We start from the raw sequence: 20,934 nt of genomic DNA, 5'->3' as shown, positions 1-20,934 counted from the left end.
ATATTTTAATAAAGGCTTTAAAATCGAATTTTAAGTTTTAGAAATGTAGCATAGCATTAGCAAGTAAGTACCGTAAATTCCGGACTATAGAGCACACCTGATTATAAGCCGCACCCACCACATTTTAAGAGGTAAACCAATTTTGTACATACACAAGCCGCACCTCTATATAAGCCGCATGCGCCCACATTTAAACGTGTAACACAAACACAAAATTAACCCAAACGCGACTTTAAGTCCCGCGATCAAAACTAAATGTCCTTCATTAAAGTCCACAGTCCAAAAATCACAGCCGGCAAAATGAACGGAAAATGATATCGGTACTCAAAGTTTGATGCAGACCTGCAGAGTCCGGGTCCCGTTGAAAGTAATCCAAGGAAAAAAGTGTATATTTCCAAAAGTAAGGGTGGGAAAAATTCAACCGCCGTGTCCACAAACACTCACCTTTACCGGTCCCCACTTCCCATCAGCCCGCGTTTTTTACGCCCCTTCTTTTTAATTCGCCCGTGCAAAACATATCAGAATAAGTGTCTAAAATAAATACAAATAAATACATGACAAAAATATACAGTTGCAAATACATATTACACATGGGTTACATATATTTACAAAGAAAGACGGTACACCGAGAGTTTTCAAAGCTTTAATAATAATAATAATATAGCTTTGACAGGGCAGTTAATGGTAGCAACACTCGAGCGCCGCTAGCGGCAGTTATAAAAATGACATCAATTGGCCGCATCACTATATAAGCCGCAGGGTTGAAAGTTAGGGGAAAAAGTAGCGGCTTATAGTCCGGAATTTACGGTAATCAGTTTTTCCTTGTAAAAATCCAAACCTGTTCTGGCAAACGTTAAAGCTTTAAATTGAGTTAAGTTTACACCTAATTCAGTTCGAGAGTAAAAGCAGTTTCTTGTTTGTAAAACACGAGTTTAGAAGCGATAACCATATGTTGTTAAACGATTTCCGGGGGCAGCCATTTTGAGAGTCAGTGACAAGGATTGGTCATGATGCTCACTCAGCCTTTATAACAACCAATCATGGCCCTGCTTCCGGAAACAGTTGAGTCGTGATTGGACAAGAGCTGAGCTCTTGGAAATAATGAGATTGATCAAAATAGGGGGCGCAGTGGTTATCGCTTGTGCGGCACAGTTCATGTCATGGGAACCTGTCGTCGGTTCAAATCCAGCTCCAGACTTCCTGTGCGGAGTTTGTATGTTCTCCCCGTGCTTGCGTGAGTTTCCTCCGGGCACTCCGGTTTCCTCCCACATTCCAAAGACATGCATTTCAGGTGGATTGGCTAGTCAAAATTGTCCCTGAGCGAGTTGTCTGTCCCTGTGTGCCCTGCGAATGGGTGGCAACCAGTTCAGGGTGTCCCCTGCCCACTGCCTCGAGATGGCTGGGATGGGCTCCAGCACCCCCGCGACCCTAATGAGGATAAGCGGTGCAGCTAATGAGATGAGATGAGATCAAAATAGGCGCATTTCTCTTCTTTAATCCTTTTTTACGAAACAGTATGAATCAAAATGTCATATGTGGCCCAAATTTTTGTTAGGAAATCATTTGCTGTTGTTATATCATAACTGTTATTATTGATAGTATTACAATTGTTTTTATGTAAATGATGTGATTAATAGGGAAGATGAAGGGGTAGGGAATAGAAGCATTTGCTTCTGACTACCAGCGTTCCCTCTAAGCTGCTCGCACATTCTCAGCGCACAAGAAAATCTAGCCAGCGCACAAAAATCAGGGCTCAAAATTTCTAATTAAGAAGCGAATTAAGTCAAATTGAAAGTGCATGAAGGTCAAAATACACAGGTTCCCCTGACACTGTGTTCTAAATGCGGTATTTTGAAGTTGAGTTGAAGTAGAACGAAGTTGAGTAAAGTCGGTAGAGTTTGTCGAGAACCGGCTTCTTCGGCTCGGCTCACTGAAAGGAACCGGCTCTTTCGGGTCCCAAACGGCTCTTCGGTTTGTTTTTGCTTCTCTAATCCCAACGTGACCAAATGTCATGTAAAATGATGCACAAAATGACTTAAAGGAAGGGGGATTTGGAACAAAACAGAAAAAAATACCAAAATGAAAAAGGTGTGAAAAGCTGAGAAAAAAAGAAACAAAAGGATGAGAAAAAAAAGAAGGAAAAATTGAGAAAAAAAGCCAGAAAAAAAGAAAAGAAAGAAATGTAGGAAAAAAGTAAAGAGAGGACAAAAAGAAAAAAGTAACAGCTCGGAAAAAATAAACACAATGAGACTTTTTATAAAGGAATTTTTAAAAAAAGTAGAAAAAAAACACAGAAAAAAACAACATTCTATTTCCACTCAAAAATGTGATTAAGTACAGTTCTGTATCTTACATCCGACAAAATAAGCCCCCAAAAATGTTAATATTATGCGACAAAATATATCAGGAAATTAAAAAAATGGATATCTTGTGAAAGAATTGTAAGAACAAATGACGTTTGTAGGCAATAGTACATGAGTCAATTCATTCAAAAGAGAAAAATCATTTTGCATTGCCGGAAACTCAGCAAAATGTAACTTGATCATTAATTATCTTGCCACACTTGGGATTACGGTTGCTCACTGTTGTTTCAAGCGTTGCTCACCGTCTTTTTACCCCTTGTCGAACATATTATGTAATTTTATCTTTTGTAATGTTCGAATAAAGTTTTTATCCATTCATTCATTCGGGTTGACTTCCAGTTCAAAGCTAGCACTAGCAAAAACCCAAGTTTCTGGTGGAAAAAAAATTCCCCATGATTAAAAAAAATAATACTAAAAACTGTTGACCCTTGTGTTGTTGGAATCATTTCTACAATCGAAAATACAGGAGTCGAGATCGAGATCTGATTCATGCACTAAATGTGTTTTTAGTTCTGAAATCTGGATCTTGAGCAATGTTCCCTGTCATTTTCCTTAGGGGTCTGAGCGTTCCAACAAAGTCGGTGAGCAACGCTTGAAACAACAGTGAGCAACGGCAATCCCCAGTGTGGCAAGATAATTAATTATCAAACATGTCCAAAACTTGATATCACGTTACATTTTCCGGCAATGCAAAATGATTTTTCTCTTTTGAATGAATTGACTCATGTACTATTGCATAGGTTGTACGGCCTACAAACCTCGTTTGTTTTTACAATTCTTTCGCAAGATTTCCATTTATTTTTTTTTCCTGTTATCTTTTGTCGCATAATACTAACATTTTTGGGGGCTTATTGAGTCGGTTGCACGATACACAACTGTATTTAATCACATTTTTTTAGAGGAAGTACAATGTTGGCAACAAGATTGACTTGGTATCATTGGAAATGATTTGAATGCAACACAAACTTTTTCTTCTTTTTTTCCGAGTTTTTTTTCAACTTTTTTTTAAATTCCTTTAAAAAAAGTCTCATTGTGTTCCTACCTGTTACTTTTTTCTTTTTGTTCTCTATTTACTTTTTTCCTTTGTTTCTTTCTTTTCTTTTTTTCTGGCTTTTTTCTGAAATTTTCCTTCTTTTTTTCATCCTTTTGGGGTTTTTTTTCTCAGCTTTTCACTACTTTTTCATTTTGGTATTTTTTTCCTTTTTGTTCTATTCCCCCCTTCCTTTAAGTCATTTTGTGCATCATCTTACTTAATATTTGGTCATATAGGGATGAAAGAAGCAAAAACAACCTGAAGACCCATTTAGGACCCGAAAGAGCCGGTTCCTTTTAGTGAGCCCAGCCGAAGAAGCCGATTCCCCGACAAACTCTACTAACTTTACTCAACTTCGTTCTCCTTCGACTCGACTTCAAAATACCGCATTTAGGAACCCGTGTATTTTGACCTTCATGCACCGTAACTTTGACTTAAGTGGCTTCTTAATTAGTAATTTTGAGCCCTGATTTTTGTGCGCTGGCTAGAGGGAACACTGAGTATCAGTTTCTCAAAATGGGTTTGATTGATTGGTTAAGATTGGCGAAAAAATCCTGGGAAGAAAGTCTACCCCCGAGTGTAAGCATGATAAATGGTGTTTGTTTTTCTCAGTCCGTAATCCCCCTCTTGTCTCGCGCAGGCACAAAAGGACGCTTGAAGACTGAAAAAAAACCCGAAGCGGTTTCTCCAGCGGGTGGCGTGGGAGCGCTCGGAAGTACTTAACGGCGCTCGCATCATTAATTAGCCGCCGCAGATCGATAGATCCATCGATAAATCCATCCGGGATGGACGGGAGTCTGGGAGAGATGTCGCTCCACGGCCACGCCGAGCTCCACTCGCGGGACCTTTCGGCCGCCTTCCCTCGGGCCCCTCTGGGCCCCCCTCTGGAACCCGAACCGCGGGCCCCTCCGCCGGCCTTCGAGCACTCCATGTCGGCCCTGGGCTACAGCGGCGACTCCCCGTCCGGGTCGGGCAGTACCTACACCACCCTGACCCCCTTGCAACCCTTCGATGACAAGTTCCACCACCACCACCATCACCACCACCCCTGCCTCCCCGTCAGTAACGTCATCGGGAGTTTTACCCTGATGCGAGAAGAACGTGGCGGACTTCCCGCCAACTTCTACAACCCTTACGCCAAAGATCTGGCTATGAGCCAGAGTCTGACCCCGCCCTCCGCAGGTCTGGGGTCCATGCACGGGTACGGGAGTCCCAACGGAGGCGGCGGCGGACAGATGCTCCACGGCGGCTACGACGTCCACAGCGGGAGCCTCTTCTGCAGGACCTCGGACTTTGCCCGAGAGATGTCCCCCCCTGGGGTCGGTGCCGGGGACGTGTCCATGGGGCAGCCGCTCAACAAAATGGACGGCGGGGGCCACCACCCTCACATCTACAGCCAGCATTACCCGACGCACCACCACCACCCTGGCCAACAGACCGCCAAGATGGCCGAACACCTGCACCCGCTGTGCTCCTCGCCGGTGGACGGCGTGTCCCCCGGGGGCGGTGAAGAGATCAACACCCGGGACGTGGCCCAGAGGATCATCACGGAGCTGAAGCGCTACAGCATCCCGCAGGCCATTTTTGCCGAACGCATCCTGTGCCGTTCGCAGGGGACGCTCTCCGACCTCCTGAGGAACCCCAAACCCTGGGCCAAGCTCAAGTCCGGACGAGAGACCTTCAAAAGGATGTCCAGGTGGCTTCAGGAACCTGAGTTCCAGAGGATGGCTTCTCTCCGGCTTGAGGGTAAGGCCACGCAAACTCGTACCTATAAAAGTGCCAAATACTTGTAGAAAATGTCCTGAGTGAAATCCTGTCCCCAGGAGATATATTCCATATAGAATAGTGTTTCCAATATAATTATAAACAGAATGTTCCGCATAGTATTAAGGTCTGAAATGAAAACTACCCCTCATTTCTTGAAGAACTATTTCCCACCTCCAAGTAATATGGTGTTTCTTGTCGAGTTGTGTTCCTGATGGAATACATGGTAAATGGTCTGCATTTCTATAGCACCTTTCAAGTCACTGAAGAGCTCCCAGGGCGCTTTACAATGTGCTTCACACTTACCCATTCACACAAACACTCACACACCAATAGGGAGTCAGCCTCCAAACGTTTTGAGGATAATCAAGATGCTAAATGTTAAATGGTCTGCATTACTATAGCGCTTTTCAAGTCAATGATGAGCTCCCAAAGCGCTTTACAATGTGCTTCACACTTTACCCATTCACAAACACACTCACACACCAATAGGGAGTCAGCCTCCAAACGTTTTGAGGATAATCAAGATGCTAAATGTTAAATGGTCTGCATTTCTATAGTGCTTTTCAAGTCAACGAAGAACTCCCAAAGCGCTTTACAATGTGCTTCACACTTACCCATTCACCCACACACTCACACACCAATAGCAGTGTCAGCCATGCAAGGCCACTACCTGCTTATTGGTGATTAAGTGTCTTGCCCAAGGACACTTCGACATATAACACGGAGGAATGCATCACTTTTTAGCATGCACCCATTAGCATAACTCATTAACATGTAGCCAATTTTTTTAGCATGAAGCAATTAGCATTTATCCGTTAGAATAACATTTTAGCATGTATCTATTAGCACAACTCATTAACATAATTTGTAAATATAAAGTCGTTAGCATGTAACCATTAGCATACTTTTTTAGCATTTAAGACGGGTCCATTCAAAATGAATGGGAAAATTAGGGTTTTTAAAGTTTCAGTTATGTCGTCGTGGTAACGGATATCGGTATCAAAATAGATAGCACACTATTCCTGGTCGAGCTGGAATTTTCATAGAATTTAAAGTCAGATTTGAAAACCATTAAATTGGATAATCGATATTTTTTGTAGAAAAAGTGGAAAAGGGAAAGGATAGATAGGATCCCTGGCATAAATTGGTTCTCTATGGAATCATGTGTGGGCGGCACAGCAGATGGGTGGTTAGCATGCAGCCACATGGTGCAAAGGTCCAGGGTTCAAGTACTGCTAGCTTCCTCATGCGGAGTTTGCATGTTCTCCCTGTGCCTGCGTGCAGTTTTCCTCTGCAAGAACATGCATTTCAGGTTGACTGGCCTAAACAAATTGTCCCTAGGTGTGAATGAGGGAGTAAATGTCTGTCCCTGTGTGCCCTGCGACTGGCTGGCAACCGGTTCTGGGTGTCCCCTGCCCACTGCCCCAGGACGGCTGAGATGGGCTCCAGCACCCCCGCGACCCTACTGAGGATAAGGAGTGCAAATAATGAATGTTCCTCAGGGAATTATGCTATCATGACATTCAGAATGGAAAACTGTCCAGTTCCTGTTCCTGTTCTTTATGCCCAGAACTGTTTCGGTTTGAATTCTCTTTGTGTTTATCCCTCTCACGCCAAGGTTATCGGGGTACCGGGTTCGATTGCTTGTCCGGGAGCTCGTGGGCGCAGCGTTGTTGTAATTCCGTCCCGGTCGTTCCCGCTTTTGTTTAATTACAAGCGTGTATTGATCACCATGGGAAGCAGCAGCTGGCCGCGGCCGCCATTTCCGGACCAGAATTAGCATGCCGGGTAACGCGCCTGGGTTCTCCTTCATCGCTCTTGGACGATCTTCAAATAAGCGTTTATCCGTTGAGATGTTTGTCCAAACACGTTCGGATGACCATCCGGGGATTTAGGCCGATTTATTCGCGGGACGAAGCTCTGGAGTCTCAACGGTGGACGCTGGGAGGAGCACAGGAAAATGCGAAATGGCAGGCCGCCAGACCTTTGCGGTGGAAGAAATATTAGAGAGGGAATGAATCAATACGGTCATCTCGAAATGTATCGCATTTTACCTTTCGCGGTTTGAATGATTTGCAGATCAATGTGTTCTGCATTCAACCCGGCTTAACAAACACCCCTTTTCTGCCTGTGTCTGCTTGTGCGTATACATGCAGCTTGACCAAGTTTCTCTAAAAGCTTTTAATTCTCTGGATCCACAAACGCACCAAAAGGTAGAGAAGAGATCAGAATCACTTCAATAGTCATTGTATTTGTGTGTTATTTGCCCTCTTGTAGGTTTTAGATCAGGGGATGGTGTCATAATACTCTGTAGTTTGCAATAATATGTGGTCTGTGCAGCCCTTTGAGACTCTTTATGATTAATGGCGTCACAAATAAACATGACTTGACTTGAGGTTTTTGAGTTTTTCCTTGCCCTCGTGTAGGTTTGAGATCAGGGGATGGTGTCATAATAGTCTGTGGTTTGCAATAATCTGTGCAGCCCTTTGAGACTCTTTGTGATTAAGGGCGTCACAAATAAACAGGACTTGACTTGACTTGAGGTTTTTTGAATTTTCCTTGCCCTCATGTAGATTTCAGATCAGGGGATGGTGTCTTAATAGTCTGTGGTTTGCAGTAATCTATAGTCTGTGCAGCCCTTTGAGACTCTTTGTGATTAACGCCTATACTAATAAACATGACTTGACTTGACTTGAGGTTTTTGAGTTTTTCCTTGCCCTCATGTAGGTTTTAGATCAGGGGATGGTGTCTTAACAGTATGTGGTTCGCAATAGTCTGTGGTCTGTGCAGCCCTTTGAGACTCTTTGTGATTAAGGGCCAAACAAATAAACAGGACTTGACTTGACTTAACTCTGGTTGGTGAAAATATAGAATATAAATACTTATAAATAGAAAAATATGAAGTATCCAGCTCAAATAGATAGAACGGTCATCTTCCGAAAACGGAAGGGGATTTTCTGGATCGGGAGATGGCGGTGTCAGGGACAGAAAAACGGGTTGTAAGTCGGGACAGGAGAGCAAAAATGTGCTCTGGATCAAAAACGGGTCGTAAGCCGGTACGGGAGAGCAGACGTGGTCGGGATCAAAAACAAGTCGTAAGTCGGGACGGGATATCAAACGCGGTCAGGATCAAAAGCGGGTCGTAGCCAGAGACAAACGGGGAGATCAGGAACGGACAGGTGGAAAAGCGGGTGCTAAAACGGCACACGCAGGAGTCAGGGTCAAAAAAGGCTTGCCTTGTACAAACAGAGGTTCGCAGGCGGACTGACAACTGGAAAGTGACAGGACTGGGTTTAAAAAGGGACAGGGAGCCAATCAGATAGCCTGGTGATCCAAATCAGTCATCATGACAGTTTAAAGTGTCCTGCCACACAAAACTGGAAAAAAAATACAGTGATAAAATATTAATAAAATAGTTTTAGATTTATGACTAAATCGGGTTCTCCATATAAACCTGCTTTATCTGCACAAGCGTGTGTATCAGAGGGGAGAAAGAGGAAACAGGTGGAGGAGCCATGCACTTACTAATATGCAAGGTTTTTTTACTAACAGCTTCAATGTAGCCTAATGTAGCAGAGTAAGAGTACACCGTCTTCTTCGCAAATCTACTGAAGTAAAAGTCAAAAGTATAGCGATTTAAGAATACTCCCACAAGTAAAGAAACGTCCCGGTTTTCAGGACCAGAACGGAGACAGGACCCACTTGCGTAACGTTTCTCATAGTTTTATTGGGAAGAAGGGAAAGGAGTGCACACGTTCCGGAGATCACTGGTAGCGAGGAGTAGGTTGCTCAGACGAGGAAGTGGGACTTCCGTGGTGAGCGATGGCGGTGTCGGGAATGGAAAAAAACAGGTCAGTAGCCGGGATAGAAGAGCAAAAACATGGTCGATATCAGAAAAGGGGTCGTTATCCGGGACGGGGGAACAGACGAGGTGAGATCAAAACAGGTCGTCATTCGGGACGGGAGAGCAGACGTGGTCGAGATCAAAACAGATCGTAACGGGAGACAAACAGGAGCAAAAAACAGAACAGGCGAAAAAGGGCTTGTCGTATAAAAACAGATTTTCGCGGACAGACCGATAAAAGGGGACTGACAGGACAGAGTTTAAATACTCACAGGGAGCCAATCTTTCAACAAGCTGCAGCTGGCGCCACACGGGCGGGGCCAATTGGGCGCCATGGCAACCGTGACCCTTACTCGAGTAAATGTAACTGATTACTAGCCCGCCTCTGCATCTCGTGAATCTTGAGGACGAATCCACTCGAGTGTTGCACGCAATGTGAAAATCTAGCCAGCTCACAAAAATCAGGGCTCGAAATTGCTCATTAAGAAGCCAATTAAGTCGAAGTTACAGTGCATGAAGGTCAAAATACACGGGTTTCCCTGACGCTGTTTTCTAAATGCGGTATTTAGAAGTCAAGATCGAAGTAGAACGAAGTCGAGTAAAGTCAGTAGAGTTTGTCGAGAACCGGCTTCTTCGGCTCGACTCACTAAAGAGAACCGGCTCTTTCGGGTCTTTCGGATCATTTCATTTCATTTCATTTCATTTCCAAACGGCTCTTCATGTTGTTTTTGCTTCTTTCATCCCTACACGACCGAATATCATGTAAAATTGTGCACAAAATGACTAAAAGGAAGGGGGGCAAATAGAACAAAAAGAAAAAAATGCTAACATGAAAAAGTAGTGAAAAGCTGAGAAAAAAAGAAACAAAAGGAAGAGAAAAAGGGAGGAAAAATTCTGAAAAAAGCCAGAAAAAAAGAAAAAAAAACAAAGGAAAAAAAGTAAATAGAGAACAAAAAGTTTTGGACATGTTTGATAATTAATTATCTTGCCACACTTGGGATTGCCGTTGCTCACTGTTGTTTCAAGCGTTGCTCACCGACTTTGTGTGAACGCTCAGACCCCTAAGGAAATTTCCAGGGAACTATGGTTTCACATATTGAGCGGCGCCCCCCCGCAAGGGTTAACCAGGCTGGCCCAGTCTGAGCGCTTCACATCGGATCGATAATTTCTATCAGCCGCTGGCCCACAAAGCAATAGGGAGGAGGGGGGAGGGGCGATAGAGGGAGTAGAGTCAAACCCGAGTTTGGGGGATGGGACTTAAGGCGGGAGGCGCTAAAGGCCTCCCTGTTAGCTCCACGTAGCGTAGATCACGATTACCATCTGAAGACCCCCAAAGGGGGAGGCAAAGAGTGGTGGGGGAGATATTGATGTCGCTTGGCTATCGCCGATTTATAGGACGGCAATTGCGAGACTCTTGCACGGTATTACTGTACCAGCCGTCATTCACTTAAAGGTCCCCCACGCGTTGTTTCCTCGAAAATCCTGAAAATACGTGTTAAGAATCTCTGACTGAGTTCAAAGAGACCTTATGCTTGATTTTCCACCGCGCCTTACTAATTTGATTGGACTTTCACGAAGCTGTTCGGGGCGGAACACACTTTTTGTCATCCTTCTCCGTCTCTCTCGTGCAGGGGTCTCTAAGATATACTTTTTGCTAGCGAAAAGGCCACCTTGTTTGATTTGTATATGTAAAATAACTACTTAATTTGTACTATGTACTACTATGTTATCAGCAGGTTAATTTTTGGAAGTACAAAAACAGAGAGACGGCGAGAGAAAGAGAAAAGAGAGAAAGAGTAACAAAGAAAGAGAGAGAAAGACAAAAGAGAGAGAAAGAGCAAGAGAAAAAGAGAGTAAGGGAGAAAGAAAGAAAGAGAGTAAGGGAGAAAGAAAGAAAGAAAAAAAAAGAAAAATGAATGAAATAACAAAAGAAAGAAAAAACAAAAGAAAGAAAGACAGAAAGAAAGAAAGAAAGAAAAGAAAGAAAGAAAGAAAGAGGTAAAGAAAGAGAGTAAGGGAGAAAGAAAGAAAGAAAGAAAGTAAGGGAGAAAGAAAGAAAGAAAGAGAGTAAAGGAGAAAGGAAAAATAAAAAAAGAAAAATGAATGAAAGAACAAAAGAAAGAAAGACAGAAAGAAAGAAGGACAGAAAGAAAGAAAGAGATAGAGAAAGAAAGACAGAAGTAAAGAGAGAGAGTAAGGGAGAAAGAAAGAAAGAGAGTAAGGGAGAAAGAAAGAAAGAAAGAAAGAAAGAAAGAAAGAAAGAAAAAAGAGAGAAAGAAAGAAAGAAAGAAAGAAAAAAGAAAGAAAGAAACAAAGAAAAAAGAAAGAAAGAAAGAAAGAAAGAAAAAAGAAAGAAAAAGAAAGAAAATAGTAAGGCAGAAAGAAAGACAGAAAGAAATAAAGAAAAAAAGACAGAAAGAAAGAAAGACAGAAAGAAAAAGTAAGAAAGAAAAAGAAAGAAAAAAAAGAAAGAAAAAGAAAGAAAGAAAAAGAAAGAAAGAATGGAAGAAAAAGAGAATAAAGAACACAAGAAAGAGAGAAGGAAAAGAGCAATTAAGAAAGAAAAACAGAGAGAAAAGTAGGAAGTATAGTTTATTAACTTAGTTGACCACACACAAAAAAATCCTTTTACTAGGAAATCACAATGACCCAACTCTGGTCAGCTATTTTCCAAACAGGTCAGCGGGCACGCTCCCTGGCATTCATCATTTCATTTCATGTTATTTCATTTGATCCAACTCTTTTGGAGTCAGGCACCTTGGACAGCTCAGCAATTGGCGGAGGGTCCTGAGTGTGCTGCGTGTGTGTGAAATGAATGATCCTGCTGAGAGAGAGAGGGGCCAGTTCTCTTTTTTCTGTAACTAACGGAAAACCATTACATTTCATTCGTATCCTGATTTGTCACGGTTGGCGCCCAATTGGCCCCGCCCTTTTGGCGTCAGCTGCGGCTCGTTGACGGATTGGCTTCCCTCCTATTTAAGCTCAGTGCTCTCACTCACCCTTTGTCAGTCCATCAAGGAACCTCTGCACCCAAAAGACGTGGGTATTGACTCGGTCTTGTTTCCTGTTGATATTTCCTATAAGGTGTTGTTCCCGTTTATTTTGTCCTGTTTAATATCGGTTTCCAGTTTCGTTCCATCTAGTTTGTCTTGTTTAATTTCGATATCCCGTTTTGATATCAATCCTGTCTCGTCGTCTTCCTGCTTGTGTTTCCTGGCCGGTATCGTTCCCGTCTATTTTGTCCTGTTTGATATCGATCTCCAGTGTCTGGTATCGTTCCCGTCTATGTTGTCCTGTTTGATATCGATCTCCAGTGTCTGGTATCGTTCCCGTCTATGTTGTCCTGTTTGATATCGATCTCCAGTGTCTGGTAGCGTTCCTGTCTAGTTTGTCTTGTTTAATTTCGATATCCTGTTTTGATATCAATCCCGTCTCGTCGGTTTCCTGCTTGTGTTTAATGGCCGGTATCGTTCCCGTCTATGTTGTCCTGTTTGATATCGATCTTCAGTGTCTGGTAGCGTTCCTGTCTAGTTTGTCTTGTTTAATTTCGATATCCTGTTTTGATATCAATCCCGTCTCGTCGGTTTCCTGCTTGTGTTTAATGGCCGGTATCGTTCCCGTCTATGTTGTCCTGTTTGATATCGATCTTCAGTGTCTGGTAGCGTTCCTGTCTAGTTTGTCTTGTTTAATTTCGATATCCTGTTTTGATATCAATCCTGTCTCGTCGGTTTCCTGCTTGTGTTCCCTGGCCGGTATCGTTCCCGTCTATTTTGTCCTGTTTGATATCGATCTTCAGTGTCTGGTAGCGTTCCTGTCTAGTTTGTCTTGTTTAATTTCGATATCCTGTTTTGATATCAATCCTGTCTCGTCGGTTTCCTGCTTGTGTTTCCTGCTTGTGTTTCCTGGCTGGTATCGTTCCCGTCTATTTTGTCCTGTTTGATATCGATCTCCAGTGTCTGGTATCGTTTCCGTCTATTCTTGGCTATGTTGCTACTTTTAAAGAAAGTGTCAAGTGGTTCTTTGAGGAAGGTCTTTGATGGTTCTTGGATTATCTTCTGTTTGGGACTTTCTCTATTTTTGAGTGTTGGACATTTCAAGACGTTCTTGGAGTTGTGAGTGGTTCTGTGAAGAAGTTGTTCTATAATTCTTCCAATTTTTGGAGAGAACCTTCAAGTAGGTCTTTGTGGTTTGAGAGGTTCGTTGAGGAAATGTTTCTGTCCGTCTTTGAGGAATACTTCAGGTTTGTCTATTAATAGATCCGCCGTGGTTATTGGAGGAATAGTTTCAGTAGTTGAGAAATGTTTTGAGTGTTTCTTTGTGGTTCTACTATTACTAATTACCCATGTTGGCCATGTAATTATAGTTCTTCACTACTTCTTCGGAATAGTAACCAAGTTAGTAACAGAATTACTCTATAGTCGAAGTAACTAGTTACCAGGGAAAGTAACAATTTCCCAAATAACAATCAGCAGTTACCAAAATAAAGTGAGTCCAATAAACGAAATCCAATCATCACCACCTGTTACAACTGGTCAAATAGACATTGGCAACTGTCTTTGGGATATTTTCTTTATAACAAAAGTTGATTGTAAAACAATATGAAGTAGAATGAATGACAGTCTCAAGTCCATCAGATCATCGAATCATCAAAATGTCAAGACGGGAATGGAAAAACGGGTTGGTAGCCGGGACAGGAGAGCAAAAACGTGGTCAGGGTCGGAAGTGAGTCGTAAGTCAGGAAAGGAGAGGAGACGTGGTCGGGATCAAAAACGGGTCGAAGCCGGGGGAAAGACAGGAGCAAAAACAGGTGGGAGTCAGGGTCAGAAAAAGGCTTGCTTAGTGTTAACTGAGGTTCGCAGACAGACTGACAAAAGGGGACAGACAGGAGTGGGTATAAATAGGGACCCTCACCACCTGTTACAACTGGTCAAATAGACATTGGCAACTGTCTTTGGAATATTTTCTTTATGACAAAAGTTGATCGTAAAACAATATGAAGAAGAATGAATCACAGTCTCAAGTGCATCAGATCATCGAATCATCAAAATGTCAAGACCGGATCAGAGACAGGACCCACTTGCGCTAAGTTTCTCACAAGTTTTATTGGAAAAAAGAGAAAGGGTTGCGCCCACGATCCAGGGATTGCTGGACGCGGGAAGCAGATTGCTCTGAACGTGGGAGTCGATCTTCCGTGGCGAGCAATGGCGGTGTCGGGAACGGAAAAACGGGTTGGTAGCCGGGACTGGAGAGCAAAAACGTGGTCGGGGTCAGAAGCGAGTCGTGAGCCAGGAAAGGAGAGGAGACGTGGTCGGGGATCAAAAACAGGTTGAAGCCAGGGGACAGGCAGGAGCAAAAACAGGTGGGAGTCAGTGTTTCACGATACAGAACTGTATTTAATCACATTTTCTTAGTGGAAGTACAATGTTGGCAACAAGATTCACTAGATATAATTGGAAATGATTTGAATGCAACACAAACTTTTTCTTCTTTTTCCCTGTTTATTTTCTATTTTTTCTTGATTCCTTTAAAAAAATCTCATTGTGTTTATTTTTACCAAGCTGTTACTTTTTTCTTTTTGTTCTCCGTTTACTTTTTTCCTTTGTTTCTTTCTTTTCTTTTTTTTCTGGCTTTTTTTCTGAATTTCTCCTTTTTTCTCTTCCTTTTGTTTATTTTTTCTCAGCTATTCACTACTTTTTCATTTTGGTATTTTTTTCTTTTTTTGTTCTACTCCCCCTTCTTTAAAGTCATTTTATGCACAATTTTACATCATATTTGGTCTTGTAGGGATGAAAGAAGCAAAAACAACCTGAAGAGCCGTTTAGGACCCAAAAGAGCCGGTTACTTTTAGTGAGCCGAGCCGAAGAAGCCGGTTCTCGAAAAACTCTACTGACTTGACTCAACTTGGTTCTACTTTGACCTTGACATCCAAATACCGCATTTAGGACACAGCGTCAGGGGAACCCTTGTATTTTGACCTTCATGCACTGTAACTTTGACTTCTTAATATGATTTTTGTGAGCTGGCTAGATTTTTTTGTGCATTGAGAATCTTAGCTAAGAGGGAACATTGGATACATTCTCTAATTCCCCTTCTTTTATATTTAAAAAGATTTACCCTGGTAATAGCATCATTATAACACTTTGCTCACTATGTTATTGACGTGATTCGGCAATTTAAAATCTCAGAGGAAAAAGACAAAGAAGGAGGAGTATTCGGGGTCACGCTAGATTTTCGGGGTTGAGGGAATAGAAGCCGATCGATCGGGAGCGCTTCATTTATGTAACGTGGCGCTTGAAGGTCACATTGGGCCGATATCTGCAACCCAATCGGATGAGGCGTCTACTGACATTCCTTAGAGACTGAAATGAGAATTTTCAAACCCTCAGCCCGGGGCCGATTGTGGCGCCAAGAATAATAGTTTGAGGCTCACACTGTTATGATTTGGTGATGGACCCAAACGCAGGAAGCAGTTGCTCAATAACAGATGGCATTTAATAACACAAGCAAATAAATGGTCAAAAACAACAATGACACAAACAGGTCCAAAAACAAAAAACAAACCTCACAAATCTGTCACGATTACCGACGTGAATCACCTCGGACTCTGATTGGCTCCCTGTCTCTATTTAAACCCACTCCTATCTGTTCCCCTTGGTCAGTCCGTCAGCGAACCTCAGTTAACACCAGGCAAGCTTTCTCGACCCTGACTTCCACCTGTCCCGTTTTTGCTCCCATCTGTCTCCGGCTACGACCTGTTTTGCTCCCGACCACGTCTGCTTTCCTGTCCCGACTTACGACCCATTTCTGACCCGACCACGTTTTTGCTCTCCTGTCTCGGCTACGACCTGTTTTGCTCCCGACCACATCTGCTTTCCCGTCACGACTTACGACCCGTTTTTGATCCCGACCACGTCTGCTCTCCCGCCCCAGAAACAAAAAACAAACCTCATAAATCAGATTGACGCAGTGAAAGACATTCCCTAGAGACTGAAGTTAAAATCTTTTAAACTATTTACCAGGGCTCCCTGTCCCTATTTAAACCCACTCCTATCTGTTCCCCTTTGTCAGTCCGTCAGCGAACCTCAGTTAACATTAGGCAAGCTTTCTTGACCCTGACTTCCACCTGTCCCGTTTTTGCTCCCATCTGTCTCCAGCTACGACCTGTTTCGCTCCCGACAACATCTGCTTTCCCGCCCCGACTTACGTCCCGTTTTTGATCCCGACCACGTCTGCTCTCCCGCCCCAGCTTACGACCCATTTCTGACCCGACCACGTTTTTGCTCTCCTGTCTCCGGCTATGACCTGTTTTGCTCCCGACAACGTCTGCTTTCCCGTCCCGACTTACAATCGTTTTTGATCCCGACCACGTCTGCTCTCCTGCGCCAGCTTACGACCCATTTCTGACCCGACCACATTTTTGCTCTCCTGTCTCTGGCTACGACCTGTTTTGCTCCCGACCACGCCTCCCGTCCCGACTTACGACCCGTTTCTGACCCGACCACGTTTTTGCTCTCCTGTCTCGGCTACGGAAGATCCACTTCCGTGTTCGGATCACAAACATGACTACAAGAGCGACTTGCTTCCTGCGCCTAGCAAATGCTGTACAAACAATGGTCAAAAACAACAATAAAGCAGTCAGAAACCAAAAAAAAACAAACCTCATAAATCAGGACGGCACTGGATAAGATATTCCTTAGAGACTGAAATTAAAATACTTTAAACTTTCTACCCGGAGCCGATTGTGGCCCCTAGAATAATAGGTTGAGGTCGACACAGATGTTGATCCCGTCCGTCCCGTCCTGTCTTGCTCGTGTGTCCTGTATCGGGTAAAATTAAGCATGTGTGAAAACGTCACGCGTTTGGGTCCTCCGCTGTTCGGGTTCTGACAGAAGGTCTCATTTTATCTCAGATGTACTCATGTAATAAACCACATCTGGCTCCCGAGTCGTAGTACTTGACCACTGATCTACATTAATAAAGTAGCAGAGTAATGTAATCACCAAGTGGCACGGTTGCCATGGCGCCCAATTGGCCCCGCCCATGGACACCAGCTGAAATTCGATGACAGATTGCTCCCTGTCACTACTTAAACGCTGTCTTGTGAGTCACCTTTTGTCAGGGCGTCTGCGAAACTCTGTTGTGATACGTCAAGCCCTGTGAATCCCCGTTTTTGCCCGTGTTTTGCTCCTGTTTTGTTCTCGCCTCGATCCGTCTGATTTTGACCACTTCCTCGTTCCGATCAATCTACTTCCCCGGATCGAGTGTAAGCTCATTCCTCTTCTCCCCCATAAACTGTGAGTAACGTTACGCGATTGGGTTCTGCTTCCTGTTTTCTGCTGCCTGTATTCTGTTCTGGTGGAACAAAAGTAGCGATACAAAATGTTATAAATGATGCGTTACCGTATTCAAGGAACGCGTTCCTTTAGCCAGAAACGATCATACAGACATATTAAGGACGGACACACCGATATCTATTATTGCTATTCCCAACACAACTCGCTGATGTGGCACTCTGGGGCCGCCCGTTTGTGCAGAGATCAGCGTTTCCTCTCCGGGCAAATCCACTTTTCCCGGCACTTAATCCATTTGTCCTCGTTATCCCGTCTGGCTTTTTCTTTGAATTTGTCTCCTTTCCTCCCGGCAGCCTGCAAGAGGAAGGAGCAGGAGCAGAGCAAGCTAGAGCGTAACCAAGGACCCAAGCGCACCCGGCTGGTCTTCACCGACCTGCAACGGCGCACCCTGGTGGCCATCTTCCGCGAGAACCACAGGCCCACCAAAGATCTGCAGGTGACCATCTCGCAGCAGTTGGGCTTGGAGCTCTCCACCGTCAGCAACTTCTTCATGAACGCTCGACGCCGAAACCTCAACAAGTGGAGCGACGAGGGACGCCCGTCCTCCACAGGGTCCTCGGGGTCCAGCGTTTCGTCCTCGGCCGTGTCCTGCGGCACGGCGTGAGGGACGCCGCGGGACGCCGCGAGCCCACTTTTAAAACCAAAGCGTAGGGGAGGGGGGGCAGGTGGTTCAGTTTCGAACAGTGGTACCTCGATATGCAATTTCAAAAGACGTGCTTCTGAAATTTGTTCTGAAACGGTGACGAGCAGTCAGGGGAGGCAGGGAAATCTGTGCCTCACCTGTCAAAATAAAGCAAAATCAGGGGACTCCAACGTCTTACTTGGTAGCCCCCTTGGGAGAGCTGAGAAGCCCATGGACAGGGTCCCAAACTAGCACACCAGGTTATTGTGATTTTCTGGGAAATTGGACTTGATCAGTTTCTTTAAATACACAATCAATTTTTCCAAAATCAAAACAAAATTTGCTTCTAATTGACATTAAATATGAAAATCACTCGTGAACTTACTTTTGATAATTACAACCTGGTAACACCATAATAGTAACGTATTAATGACATACATGGAACCCAGGTTGCGGCCCAGAGATTGCCAACACTTAACCACTAGACCACTCGTGATACAGATGACATCTGAAAAGGCATTGCATTTTATCTCATGATCACACTATTTTTACAGTGCTGGTTACTCATGTCAGAGAATGACGAAAACTGAAAATGATCGTGAAAGTGTCAAGAACCAGAAAAGTATTAGGACCCAAATGCGTGACATTCTCAGATTCAGGTTCAGATTCGGATATATTTTATTGTCATTCTTGTACACATGTATACAGAACGAAATGTCAAAACATCGCACCCGCAGTTTCCTTAAATATACAGATATAAATATGTAGTATTGAGTTGGAGTATTGAAGAGGGATTTTATGTTCAACAGTGCAAAAAAAATCAAAAAATGGAAGAGTGAAACACGCAAGTGGGGGGTCATATAATGTACAAAAACAAAATATGGATGTGCAATGGTAGGTAAACAATTATAGCAATGAGTACTGTACAGTAGTGCAAAGAGTGCAAGAGGAGCAGCTGAACAAGCCTTTTATTTTACGGGAAATGGGGAGTCATGCACGATAGGAAGACAAAAGCCGACGAGATCGATAACAATTGCCCGAGTTGATATCGGACAGATGGAGTCGATACCGGACAGGACCGGACGACAGGATAGATAATGAAACAGGATAGCGAAAATAAACAAGACAAACTAGACGGGAACGAAAACTAGAGAGAATAATAAACAGGACAGAAATAGAGGGGAACACAAATTGAAACCTCTATTGAACAGGACAAAAATAAACGGGAACTATATCGGACAGGGAATACCAACAGGAAAACAGGACCGAGTCAAAACCCACGGGGCAGAGGTTTGTTGACAGACTGACAAAGGAAAAATGAGCGCACTGAGCTTAAATAGACAGCTGCAGATGGGGCCAGACGGGTGGGGCCAATTGGGCGCCATGGCAACCGTGACAGAAAGATATAAAAGCACAACGAGGGAAACAACTCAGATGATGAACTGGACTTTGCGTTTATTTATATCTTTCAGGATGAAATTTCGTTTTTTCTCAAATTTCTAACATTCAATTCTGGCACCATAATGATAATAAGATAATTCCTTTTCATAAGCCATCTGTTTCACTGTTCCAGCGCTCTCACTGCCGCAACCTGGGTTCTATTCCCATTGCATGCCATGTTTTGTGATATATTTTAGTGAGTTTTTTCAAATGATCACAACACAAATGCAGTACTTCTCTAAAATCTGAAGTAGTAACACACGACATATTTAAATACTGTGTGCATTTGCGATATAATCATTTTGCGGTATATAAGTACGAAAAATATGGGAAATTGAGCAAGGTTCAGAGTCGAGGTACCACTGCACTCTGGTTTCCGTCTTTCCCTCTATTCCCTGCCCCCGACCGCCATTTTTTTTCTTCATTTTCTCCCACCTTTCCTCGAGAATCATGGGAGCGAGGAAGACAGGGAGTTATTTTTGTTTGTTGTTGCTTTTTCGAAGCCTGCGTTTCCATGGCGACGGCTCCTAGGACCGGCTAGCCCGGAATCACCGGGAGGCCACGGTAGCGTCTTCGATTCGCAGCTGTCAATCATTTCCGTAACAGGGGACCCCCCCGTGCCCCCCCTTCATAAAATCCTTGGCTTTGACTCAATCACGAAGATTGCAAACAAAGGGCGTTCAAGGTTTTTCTTTCGGGGTCCTGACACTTCTTCTCACGAGGTTCTTCTCTTTTACCGTATTTACCGCACTATAAGGCCCACCGGACTACAAGGTGCAATGAATTTCAACTGCGGAAGGTTCTCAAAATAAAAAAGTACTATCATGGTGCATTGATTGCTCGGTCCAAATTAGACGCAACAGTAATTAAACCTGGGCTGCGGCAAGGCAAGGAGCAGATCCGATCCACTAGACAACCGGTCTGACTTCAGGAACCATCCTCTCACCCTAATGTCAAGCTGCGACTCCAGTGTATTCAGTGAAAGGATTATCCAGTTGAAAGCAAATATAGTAGACTAGATTCACATTTTTGAAAAAAAAACAAAAAACGAAATGCCCAGAAGAACTAAAATGGCTTCAAAAATCGTAAATACTCGCACGGAAGCCTACATTGCGTATCAGAAACTCTATCAAACTGCGACAAAATAAACTCGAAAATAAACAGGACAAACTAGACGGGAACGAAAACTGGAGAGAATAATAAACAGGACACCATAATAATAAGGTGTTTGTCGATGGACTGACAAAGGAAGAATGAGAGCACTGAGCTTAAGTAGACAAAAAGCCAATCTGTTAATGAGCCGCATCTAGCGCCACACGGGCGGGGCCAATCGGGCACCATGGCAACCGTGACACACACGGGCGGGGCCAAATGGGCACCACGGCAACCGTGACACGCACGGGCGCAGCCAATTGGGCGCCATTGCCACCATGATATTATGAGGCATAAAATATTACACACTGTTCCTTTAAAGCTGTCCGTGGTGCAGGATGCAATATTCTGAACCGAATGAA

General features: G+C 43.7%; 1 protein-coding gene across 1 annotated transcript; it reads left to right on the top strand.

Moving 5' to 3' along the window:
- Positions 1 to 4,181: 4,181 nt before the first annotated feature.
- On the top strand, positions 4,182 to 18,202 carry onecutl (one cut domain, family member, like). Its single transcript, XM_088328154.1, has 2 exons — positions 4,182 to 5,142; positions 17,652 to 18,202. The coding sequence occupies exons 1-2, from the start codon at positions 4,182 to 4,184 to the stop codon at positions 17,960 to 17,962; spliced, it is 1,272 nt and encodes a 423-aa protein (XP_088184280.1). The 3' UTR covers positions 17,963 to 18,202.
- Positions 18,203 to 20,934: the final 2,732 nt, after the last annotated feature.

The sequence above is a fragment of the Urocampus carinirostris genome, chromosome 2, assembly GCF_059441175.1.
Source record: "Urocampus carinirostris isolate Australia breed hairy pipefish chromosome 2, RoL_Ucar_1.0, whole genome shotgun sequence".
Taxonomy (NCBI): Eukaryota; Metazoa; Chordata; class Actinopteri; order Syngnathiformes; family Syngnathidae; genus Urocampus; species Urocampus carinirostris.
Note: the sequence above shows the minus strand (reverse complement) of the source record. Positions and strands in the feature narration are given on the sequence as shown.

Bases quoted from the DNA above. Each gene is read 5' to 3' on its own strand.
- onecutl (XM_088328154.1), top strand. From the start codon at position 4,182: ATGGACGGGAGTCTGGGAGAGATGTCGCTCCACGGCCACGCCGAGCTC. The intron at 5,143-17,651 runs GTAAGGCCACGC...TCCTCCCGGCAG, and splicing joins GGCTTCTCTCCGGCTTGAGG to CCTGCAAGAGGAAGGAGCAG.